The sequence below is a fragment of the Vanessa tameamea genome, chromosome 13 (genome assembly GCF_037043105.1).
Source record: "Vanessa tameamea isolate UH-Manoa-2023 chromosome 13, ilVanTame1 primary haplotype, whole genome shotgun sequence".
Classification (NCBI taxonomy): domain Eukaryota; kingdom Metazoa; phylum Arthropoda; class Insecta; order Lepidoptera; family Nymphalidae; genus Vanessa; species Vanessa tameamea.
The window spans coordinates 831,312-842,743 of NC_087321.1; the positions used below are offsets into that span (position 1 = coordinate 831,312).

Below are 11,432 nucleotides of genomic sequence, written 5' to 3' on the forward strand. Positions count from 1 at the left end.
ATATCAAAAGCCAATGTTTAAATACATCTACTTTACCGGTTCGCGCGATTAGGTAGAAGTTATCGAGTAACAAACATCCAAACACATATTTCGCTTTTAAATTATTGTATAACCTTTCCAGCTAATACTAAGACTGATATACGATCATACATGATCGACGTCACAGAGAACTGGTAATAACAAGTCAGAACTAAGTGATGCTTTTAATAGAACTAAATTTTAAGTGTTAAGCCGATGCAATGGAGTGCAAAATATAAATAATTAGGAATATTTAAGTACTTTTAAGTTAAACTCATAACCTACGTACTTCGGTTTTTATCCTTAAATAAGAAGTTGCTTTGAGCAGTAGTGCTTAGTGCCTACCGGATAAAATGTTTTAATCTTTGTTTTGAATGACTATTTCGAGGTTGTCACGTTCACTCTAGGACATGACCTCAGTAAAACCATTAAATATTCTTATATACTTATTACTTCATATTACATTAGATTAGCTTGTAAAGCTATATTTTTGAAATCATTTAATTCAACCAAAAAAATCTTAAAAAATGTGGACAGTGGTAAAATAAAATTAAAGATAGTTAATCTGCTTGGCTTTTTCACTTCCGAATTTTTTAAGATCAAATGATCGGAATAGTGTCTCATTTCTTTTTTTTTTTAATTTTTAATAGTAGGTATAAATATTAAGAAATTATAAGTCATACTCAAAAAAGTTTTCAAGAATACCTCTCGATCATTATCTTCGGTGCCATTCGTGATGGTTAGGATTGCAGTACGGCTCCACTGAGGAAAGTGTCGTGTATGTTGTTTTGATGTCGGCAAAGGTGCTGTCATGCCGACTAACGGTCGACTGCTGCATAGCATGTTGAAAATGTATTAGGTCAATTGAATCCAATGGTACGGTATATAATTATAATAATTATCTATATCGCTCGTATCTACATGAGCGACCGATTAATCTAGGAATATTTTTTTAATTGCTCTAGTAATTAATTTACAGGAAGCTTGAACAGTTTTTGATAAGATTTTTATTCGTTGGTACAAATTCTTAAGTTTTATTTAACATTACAGATTACGAGTTAGGAACTTTGATTTTAAGTTTGCTGCCAATAAGTTGCTTAGCAATTTTTTTAGACGATCGGATACTTGTAAGCTTACAGTTAAATGAAGACTATAATAGAAATATTTAATAATGTGATTACAATTTTAAAAATATTTTAATTATTTAATAAAAAAAAATAGAGTAACTAACTATTTTTAAAAATACTAGCATTCGGTTTATGTGCTTTTTTAAATATATGTCTTAATATTTTATATAATATTTAAGAAACACGCTATGAATTTAGTAAATGGAATCGATCATATTGTTTACATCCGGACTGCGAGTAATATCATTATAGTAAAATTTCAAAATTCGATCTCTAAACATAAACAGAAAAAGTTATGTCATTTATTTAATTATATTGTACAAAAATCACATTTATTTATTGAAAATATCTTTAGATTCGATCGTTTAATATTATTTACAAACTATCATGGAGACATGCGTTAGAGGATTTTCTTTTATGCCAGATACGAAAGTCGATGTGGTAGATTTAAAAGTAAGATGAATATTATGTTTTCGTTTATTCATAGTAAGTCTACATTAACACAATGTATATTAGTAACATTTATTATGTCTACAGTACGTTGAAAGTGAGGAATTAGAGAGAACTTGGAAAACAACAAGAAGAGAACGTCTTAAACAGCAAGAAATGAAAATTTGGGAAGAATTCGTTAAAGAAGAAGACATTGTTCGTAATATTAGTCGAGGTGGGTTTATTTATTATTAATCCATTTTATATTAAGGTTAAACGAGGCAAACGATAAGCGCGCAGGTATAAAACCTACAATAATTTACTAATATTTCAATAACTTTTTGTCACAAATATCTTTGAATATATAATAAAGTAATGGAAATGAATAAACAATCAACTTTTTAAAAATATCTCTTAAACATTCAAATTTGAAATGGGCACTATAAATTAACAAAATAACAACAGAAAGTTCCCATTGGAGTGTGGCATTCAAATATCATTCCCATGGATGCTATAAGACACAAGATAGGGACTAGTATTAAATTTAAAGTGATCTGAAGTGAGTGAATGAATATATTTATAATTTCAGATGATCCATATCAATTCATAGATCAATTGCCCGAGTCACGTATAAAGGAACTATTAGATGTGGAACTGCAGAAAATGAAACAAGAAATTGAAGAAGTTGAGGTTGCTATTAAGTACATATTTATTATACACTCACATGAATATAGATGTTAGATGTTTTTTATTAAGTAATTTATGCAAACATATATCTGTAAAATGAATATATTATCAGATACATATTGCATGAAGTGCAACCATTGGTCCAGAGGATCCTTATCGAGTGACTGATTTTAAATATGTTAAAATTAGATCACTAACAATAACAAGATTGTTATTAAATTATTTTCTAAAGATTATATTATTGCTTTACCTATAATCATAAATAATAGTAAAATTAATTTAGACGGGTAAATGTACCACCTGTCTTAAACAGCCATTGCAAGACATGTTAGATCCTTGTGCTTGTGAAATATAGTTAAATCTTTATCACTCTACTACAAGCCTTTAAAATGAGAACATGGGAATATTAAATTATAATTTTCCATGCATGGTAGACGGTTCGACATTTAAACTTTGATACAGTAAGCAAGAGATTTGTACTTGTCTTTTATAATAAGCTACAGATCTACATGATCAATATTACTAGAAACTTGTTAGCAAACTAATTTAATATTTTCTTCAAAGGCTGACGAGATTGAAGGGACTGATCACAAAGAAGTGAACAATCAACATGTGGTGACATTTACTGAAGATATTGAGAAGGAATGTGGAATGTTAAACATATTTGATGATGATAAAGACGATGATGTCTCTGGTAATTATTATGATTTTTACTTGGTTATAGGGCTTTGGGCAATTCTCGGTAGGTATCTCACCACCAATAGTTCTTAGTATTGTTCTGTTTTGGTTTGTATGGTGAGTGAGCCAGTAGTATAACTACAGGCACAGGTATAACATCCTATTTTCCTAAATTAGTGGTACATGGATGATGTATGGATTGATTAATATTTCTTACAGCAATAATTTTTGCATGGTGATGACCATGTACCATCAGCTGGCCCATATGGACAAGATAACTTGTTATTATATGAAAAAATAGCTAGACAGTACTTTAAATAATAGCAGTACTTTGTATTGCTGTGTTTGCCATTGGATGGTTAAGTAAGCCAGTCTGATCACAGGCACCAATTTAATAATATCCCAGTTTCCCATGGCTGAAAATCCATTGATGATATAAAGGCAACCAAGATTGTCTTTTAAGCCACAACTGACTACGTACCATTAGATGAACCTTTTCAGAATATTTATACAAAGTATTTGTAACTTATACTATATTTTGTTTATAACTGTTGTTTCAGGACCAGAAGATGAAGTGCTTAATGATTCCATTGGAAGTCCATGCACAGTGCGAGAGAGACAGGTAGAAGACGATACTCAATTGCCAGTCTCAAAAAATCAAAGTTCAGATAAAATATCCTGTGAGTATTGTAGAAAATGCTTACAAAAGATTTTGGGTTTTTTTTCAATATATTCACTGTAGCAGACAGTGGCAGTAGCAGTAGTTAGTAGTACCTATCCATCCCTGTTAGGGTACCCGTGGACTAGGACAGCGATAAGTGTAATAAGTGTTTGTGCTGCACAATATGCTGCTTCTAAGCCATGCAGCTTAATTTGCTGGTCTTTGAGATTGTAGTGCCGTTCAATCATGAACATTATAGTATGATTTTGTGGTACATTTCTAGACAATTATTAATAAAGTTAAAAGTATGTTTACTTTGACATTATTTTAGTTATAAAGTGCCTTACTAATAGGTATAAGGTGAGTAAATAAGATATTATTATCGAAACATACATATAAACTATATTTAATAATTATAATCTTTATAATACAACTTTTATAGGGAAATAAAATTGTTTAGTTAATAGAAAATGTTTACTTTGTCTATGTGTAACTGTAACAGCGAAAAATATTCTTAAAACTTTTTTAAGATCACAAATATTTAAATTTTTTTATACATTCTTTGTATTCAAGAAGTAGTTTTGCCAATATATCCTTGTCTTAATAGTTAATGCCCTTTTTTGTATTATAGGTAAATCTTCAGATGAGAATGTGACTGATATGATAGAAAGCAATATCTACAGCGCTAAGATCAAGGAATTGAAGATCAAAATCAATGAGGAACTCGTTAGTATTCTGTAAGTTTTCTTTTTTTAATTAAATTTTATTAATATTTATATTTATATTTCATTTTGTGCCATTGAGAATTTTGTCAAGACATTTTGTCTTTCTGTTATAGTAAAAAAATGTTACCGTTTATATAAAATATGTTACACACTAAAATGCTTATTTTCAGTGAGTTTTTGGAAAAAGAAGACTTCAGGAGCATGGATCCAGTGGATGTTCCGAAAATGATGAAACGCTCCGCCGAGTTCAGTTCGCGGTTCAGTCGCGTGCACGTGTATCCGCTACAGCGACAGGTGACGTCACCAGTACTGATAATATTTTAATCAATGAACAGATGAAGTTTAGTCGTTTTAAATCTATACATGTCACCGTAAGATTACAAAAATCGTTAGATTCAAAAATCTGACGAGACAGATTGTAATCTGTCGAAATATTGTGCAATGTGATTGCAATTTAACGCATTATTTTTCTGTATATTGTAATCTGTCGAAGTCAAACAGTTAGATTACAATCTGTCTCCTGATTGGCCGGTCTTATTGTAAGAGCGACCAGTCGTACGTCACCGTTATTATTCGGTAGCTTACAATCTATTGAAGTAAATTTCAGTTAATTTATAAAAACTAAATAATATGGCGGATGCCGGGGAGGCGGCGGGCACATAACGGTCAACCAATCAGTGCGCGAGATGCATTCCGTTCTACGCCAGTTCACAATTTGCCCGCTTCCCATCGATAGATTACAATATAGCGAAAAATAATGCGTTAAATTGCAATCATATTTCACGGTTCACAATATTTCTACAGTTTACAATCTGACGAGATAGATTGTAATCTAACGATGTTTGTAATTCCACGGTGACATATAAAAGTGAAATACCGCTCCCAGATTAATCACGAAATCTCTAAAATTATAACATCCACAAACTTGAAATTTGGCCGGTAGGTTCCTTATAGGTGTAAAATCGCTAAGAACGGATTTTACGAAACTCCACCCCCGAGGGGGTAGAACGGGGGTTGGAAGTTTATGTTTTATAAATTTCGTAAAGCCGCAGTTTCAGCCAGCTCGTTATACAGTTTGTGTGCCCGCAGCTGGCGGAGCTCGAGCGGCAGGCGCGCGCGGGCGCGGCGGCGCGACACACGCACGCGCGCGCGCACCGCCCGCGGCTCTGCGCGCTGCTGCACGGCCTGCTCGCCGCGCTGCAGGTACGCGCGACAGCGCCAGAGTGCGAGACTGTCGTACTCGAAAGCCGTATTCATAACCACGGCGCGCGCTCCACGAGCACGTGTCCCAGCTACGAGTGTGTCGGCAGATGTTCCGCAAGTGCGAGGGCGGCGCGGGCGGCGCGGGCGGCGCGGGCGGCGCGGGGGGCGGGCTGCGCGCGCTGGCGGCGCTGGTGCGGCGCGCGGCGGGCTCGGCCGAGGCGCACGTATGCTGACTTACTGATATTAATATTTTCTGTTCTACCTTCCTCTCTAACCGTAGACTGTAACTGTCTTTAGTAGAGTGCCTTTTCCAAATATTTTTCATTACATATATGCTTACTCCTACTTACTAAAGGTTTCGTATGTAGAGTAAATATGAAATACGAATAATACAAATTTGTAATACTCATGACGTTTGTCACGAATGTAGCGCCCACAGAACAACACGTCGCTCCCCCGAAACCTCTACAAAGAAACGCTTCGAACGTCTTCGAAACATAATCATAATAAAAAAAATCCAAAAATTACAAATCAAGCTTTACCGATTTCTTGTAAAACTAGTACTATCTTTCAATCTGCAATAAGAACCGATGACAAATATAAAATATCTTCTTTTAAATTCTGTCTTTCTCACTGTACAACCCGCACAGTCCTACATAAGCTTACTTCGGGAACCAGTAAAACACTTCACTTTTTACACTGATATTTTATTCTTCACGTATACATTATTATTATTTTTGAACACACAAACATTTCTCGAACATTAGTCTTTACAACAATACCAAACGTTAGCGCGATTTTAATTTTGGTACAGTGACATCTATTATTTAAATAATAAAACTTATTAGAAATTACTTTTAACTAAATACTTTTTGCATAGCTCTGACGTTGTATTTAAAAACTTACACCTAATGACACAAATCGAACTATAGCGATTATACACACACACACACACACACACACACATATCATTCTCCCTCTCCCTCACACGTGCTCACATTTCCGTTCCACTTTTAACATAATAATAATATAATCAGTTAGCATTATTTTTATTTATAAACAACCAGTATAAAGATATTTTTCCCACATGGAAAATTAAACTTGCAGTAGAAAGCTTTAAAGCATTAAAGTAAAACCTAATAAATCTCCCACTGTGGTACATACTCCGCGATTGCGCGCTGCTTCGATTGGGATTGGCGAACGTAATATCATCATACTGGTTTCTTCAAGATACTTGCCGAACGTGAGATGAATTTTAAACAAGAATTGAGCATATGAAAATATGTACCTGACCAAAATTTAATATGTATTCTTTGGTCAGAATTTGAACCACAGTTAGATGACGAGTGACGATAGACCTAAAATAATTACTAAGACAAAAGTGCTATTTAAAGAGCTATTAACGCCATCTATTGATAATAATATAAAGTAATTGTTATATGAACATTAATGTGAACAACCAGCTTCAGCTAAGTCTCTAGTACGGAATCTCTTGTTTGTAATCGGTCAAGAAGCTTTAGGATTAGTTAACATACTGAATTATTCTGTTTAGGAGGTACAAGCGACGTGTGGCAAGTTGGACGAGGTGCTCGAGAACTACACTCGACGGCTGACCGAATATTTGAACAGTATCGAGAGTTCAGTAAGTTTCTGTTATATTTATTGATATCCTTATTGCCAACTAACTATCAGACAGGCAACCTGGAATGCGAGCAATCTGATGATTAGTGGTCTCCGTCCTCCATAGACATTGTCGGTGTAACGTTGCTCCCTCCTCCAAAGATCAAATTTGTGATAGAAAAAGAGGAGTGTGCGAAAGAGTTACAGGAGTGAGTGGTAAATCAAATGAATGAAATGGGCGATTTGGAAGAACGGAGTGTGAATGAACGTTGGAATGATATAGCAGAGCGTATTAGAATTGAAAAAAGGAAATGGTTATATAAGGATACAGGGTGTTGGTCGGAAAAATACGAAATGTAACTACAGAAAAGAAAAGTACATTCAAAGATTGGCAAAAGGAAGAAGATTTAAATCCAAAAGGAAAATGATAATAATGTGTGGAAGACGAAAACAAAAAAGCTGTTTCCTTAGCTGTTTGCTAGGGGAAAAGCACAGGATCGATTATATAACATCTTACATACTCTAGTAGAAATAGATTATACAGATTTGCGCATTCGTGATGTAATATATCCTGCAGCTGGGTAATCTCTCTTAGGAGTGACTGCCAAAATTGATTAAAAGAACATCATTGTAATTTTTTTTTTTTTTAATAATCGGTAGCTTATTGACATATCAACCGAACATTTTGAACTAAGATGCCATTTCCCTTGTACTTGTAGTTACGCTGACTTATTTTAAATGTTTGTATTATTTCAGAGCGCTTCGTCGTCAAGAAAACTCAGCAAATTGAAAGGGAAGAAGAAATCTATAGGCACTTGGTCTAAAACTGGAAGCGAATCGTGTGAGTTTCTTGTGTATTCTCAAAACCAAAAAATCAACATATTATTGATTCAAGTAGGCTCGTAGAAGCACATTAGTGAGTATAGTATAAAAGTGTATTTCAATGGCAGGAGGATAAGAGATATACAGACCTTAGATTAACGTATTCCGTGCGATTTGCTAATGATATATACTGAACCACAAAGAGAAAAACTGAAAAAAATCTGTGTTTTGTTGCTAAGAGCTGATATCAACAAACTTTTACTTATGGTAATTGGATGATTGGATGTTTTATATAACACTAGCCTTCCCTTCGTCCTGGTGAAATAAGTATTGTATTTACTTCCTGATTGCAGCGACACATACCGATTTCAATCCAAAGGTTTAAAGGGTTCCAGTAACATATATACGTACAGAAGATTTATATATAGAGATATATAAATTTTATAATTTCTTAGGTAATATTACATATATATATTATATATGCCGTTTTTGCACTAATAAATGTTATTATTTAAATGATTGACAACTGACAAAATGTGGTCTATGTTTTACTTAAAAATGTTCTTTGACCCTTTCAGCACCGAATTAATGATTAATAGTTTTCATTTATCATTCTATTAAAAGTACTTCCCACTAGAAAAGTGCTTGTAAAAGCCTATTGGATTGTAGAATATTTCGATTAAAACATAATATAATTGTATGTTTATCATAGGAAAGGTATATAAAATGATTATTTTTATAGTTTCAATAGAATCTCGCCTGTCGATGTACTCGATGGACACTCGAGCCGGTCTCGTCCCGAAGTCTTCCAACTCGAAGGAAAACACGAGGTTCGTATCTCATACAAGATTATATCTTTATTGAAATAAATAATCACTTTAATAAAAGCCAATTATTCGGAATATTTTCTTTTGCTCGTACAATTTAGTATTAGGGTTGTTAATACGATGCATTACAGGTCTTAGATATAATGCTGAAATTACTGTTACTACGATACAATTTATTTGGTGGTGGGAGTAAGCTAGTCTGGGTACCACCCGTTCGTCGGATATTCTACCGCCAAACAACAATACTTAGTATCGTTGGGTTCCGTTTCGAAGGGCGAGCGAGCCAGCGTAACTAAAGCGCATTGGTCATATAAGAAATAGTTAAAAATTGGGACGAGTTGGGCGCCGGGCCCAGCTCGGCCGCCACGCCCGCTGCCATCTGTTGTTGTCCAGCGCACGCGCGCGCGGCGCCGCCGGGCGGCCGGCGGAGCGCGCGGACGCGGCGGACGCGCCGGACGTGCCGGACGCGGCGCCGGAGCGCAGGCCGTACGTACACTCATCTCATCACGAGTTCCTCGTGTATAAGTTATGATGTCAACAAATCGTTCGAGTCGGTTTCGATGGCGGGAGTAGGTGAGGTGGTAATGATTAAACAGCGTGACCTCGAATCGACAGGACGTCGTCGGTCGAGATCTTGAATAATCTTTTGGTATTTATTGTGGATTCGTGAAAGATTACGGTTTGAATGTCCCCGTAGTTTTTATCGGAACTTAGAAGTAAAATATAATAATGTAGGAATATGAATCAGAAAATCAGTTTCCAGTGTATAATATAGCAAACCTATAAGCATAGAGCATGGTTCTTTTTCCATTGGAATACAATATAGGTAAAAATGACCTATCTAATGATATTTGGTCACTTCACATAAGGCGCCGTTGTGGAAGTGGTCTCTACTAATCTATTCATATATCTAAGTCGCTTCCCGCCTTCTATAGACTTAGGTAAGAAACTAATTTTAAAGCAGTTTTCATCATTCAAGAAAAATGTTAATATGTATAATACTATAATCATATAGTAGAAAACACCCGAGGATTTTCACTTTCCTAACCGGAAAACAAAGATTTTTCTTTATATGTTTGTTCTTCAATCTAAAAGTTATTTTTAGATCCTTATTAAATCCGTATGAATCGGTACAGGTAGCTAGTATATAATTATAATATTCATATTATTATTATTTTTTAAAATTGTCTCTATAGTTTTGTTTGTCCCTTTATAAATACTAATATTCCTATTAACGGCAAGGAGTGGGGACGGAAACAGACCAGGTCAGAATCAATCCATTGCCCTATTAGACTATTATACTGTTCATGGTGCATACGTCTGTCTGCAACAATATATAAATGTATAAATTTCTCACACCAGCGTTCGTCGGATGATGCCTGTCGTGGACACACAAATACACACACTCGTGGAGAGTCAGCCCGTATGTTATTTCAATATTATAATTTTTATTATTCCTTTCAACCCATATATGTAAATTAAATTTAAGTATACTTTATTCAAAATCTTTTATTGAACTACATGTTCAGGATTATATCTTTTTACCTAATCTGGTGCACAGTTTGCACAAAACCCTACCAATAGCAAAGCAAAGCAAAGCATTTCAACATGTTAAATAATTTCAGTGTACCTCGAATCACATGAGTCCAGACGGGAGTCCGCTATCAACACCCAAGAGTCCCAAAACCTCTAGATCACGTAAAGAAACGTCACCCAGAAAAACACTTCAGAACAATAAAAAACAACTGATGTATAGTTCGCCCAGAAACGTTACTTATAAGAAGATTATTAATAGTCCGAGACCAAAGAGAGAAAACAATTCAAGGGAATCTGAACATACAACGGAACCTTCTAGAAACAATGTCACAAATGATTCTACGAGCGTTGACAATAAGACGGAGATGAGGGATATGAAAAGGGATGAGAAAGATATGCCTCGGAGTTTAGAAGTCAATGCTTATTACGAGCACGTTGCGAGAGTTGAAAAAACAAATGAAGAAGAGATGAGGTGCGAGAAGGATAGAAATAAGGTAAGTTGTGCTGTTTCTCTGACGTAGTGATTCATTATGATTCATTTGAATTACTTTGGTTTTGTAACCAACTTAATTGTTACAATTTTATTTTTCTCTAAAGCTTGATTGTTGATTTTTGATTTTCTTTAATGTTTTCTTTTATACTTGACGTGTTAGGGAAAAAATCCTATGTCCTTCCTTTAGGTTCAAAAATTGCTTCATACCAAATTTTATCAAATTCGGCTCAGTGGTTTGAGTTACTTTCGTATTTATAATATCACATAAAATTTATACCCAATCCATACGATTGGGTATAGCTTTTATGTGTCTGCATTACAATTTTTTTTTTTTATGTCTGTTCATAACATGGACTCTGAATTTTGTTACATTCAATTGGCTGTAGGACTGATTCTTCTATCTGGTCGTTGTTTCTCTTTATTTATAGAGTATCGTGTTGATTTGGATTTGATGAGTGAGTTTGTCCCAGAGTAACTTAATCTTTATTCGGGTTAGCCTTTCCTAATTTAATGCATGTGTTGCCATTTTATCAGACGTCTTTTTTAAAGAGTGAATGAACAGAACGATAATTGCTTATATGATTTCCGATATATAACCAAAGTATG

At 34.6% G+C, this 11,432-nt stretch overlaps 3 protein-coding genes across 3 annotated transcripts in view; 2 read left to right on the forward strand and 1 right to left on the reverse strand.

The window, feature by feature from the left end:
• The window catches only part of LOC113397838 (uncharacterized), a 614,853-nt gene that overhangs the window by 537,023 nt on the left and 66,398 nt on the right, over window positions 1–11,432 (reverse strand). The gene's annotated exons all lie outside the window — the stretch shown is intronic.
• Window positions 1,387–8,559, forward strand: LOC135193295 (uncharacterized). The gene is made up of 12 exons (XM_064216664.1): window positions 1,387–1,598; window positions 1,683–1,809; window positions 2,164–2,264; window positions 2,826–2,955; window positions 3,500–3,619; window positions 4,232–4,337; window positions 4,496–4,631; window positions 5,415–5,528; window positions 5,636–5,752; window positions 7,081–7,170; window positions 7,905–7,989; window positions 8,549–8,559. Exons 1-12 carry the CDS (start codon window positions 1,533–1,535, stop codon window positions 8,557–8,559), a joined length of 1,203 nt encoding a protein of 400 aa, XP_064072734.1. The 5' UTR covers window positions 1,387–1,532.
• The window catches only part of LOC113397919 (uncharacterized), a 52,896-nt gene continuing 48,496 nt past the window's right edge, over window positions 7,033–11,432 (forward strand). Inside the window, exons 1-5 of the mRNA XM_026636451.2 lie at window positions 7,033–7,170; window positions 7,905–7,989; window positions 8,713–8,800; window positions 10,160–10,220; window positions 10,423–10,827. Of these exons, the coding sequence (XP_026492236.2) occupies window positions 8,736–8,800; window positions 10,160–10,220; window positions 10,423–10,827 (531 nt within the window). The 5' untranslated portion in view covers window positions 7,033–7,170; window positions 7,905–7,989; window positions 8,713–8,735. The remainder of the gene's footprint in view (window positions 7,171–7,904; window positions 7,990–8,712; window positions 8,801–10,159; window positions 10,221–10,422; window positions 10,828–11,432) is intronic.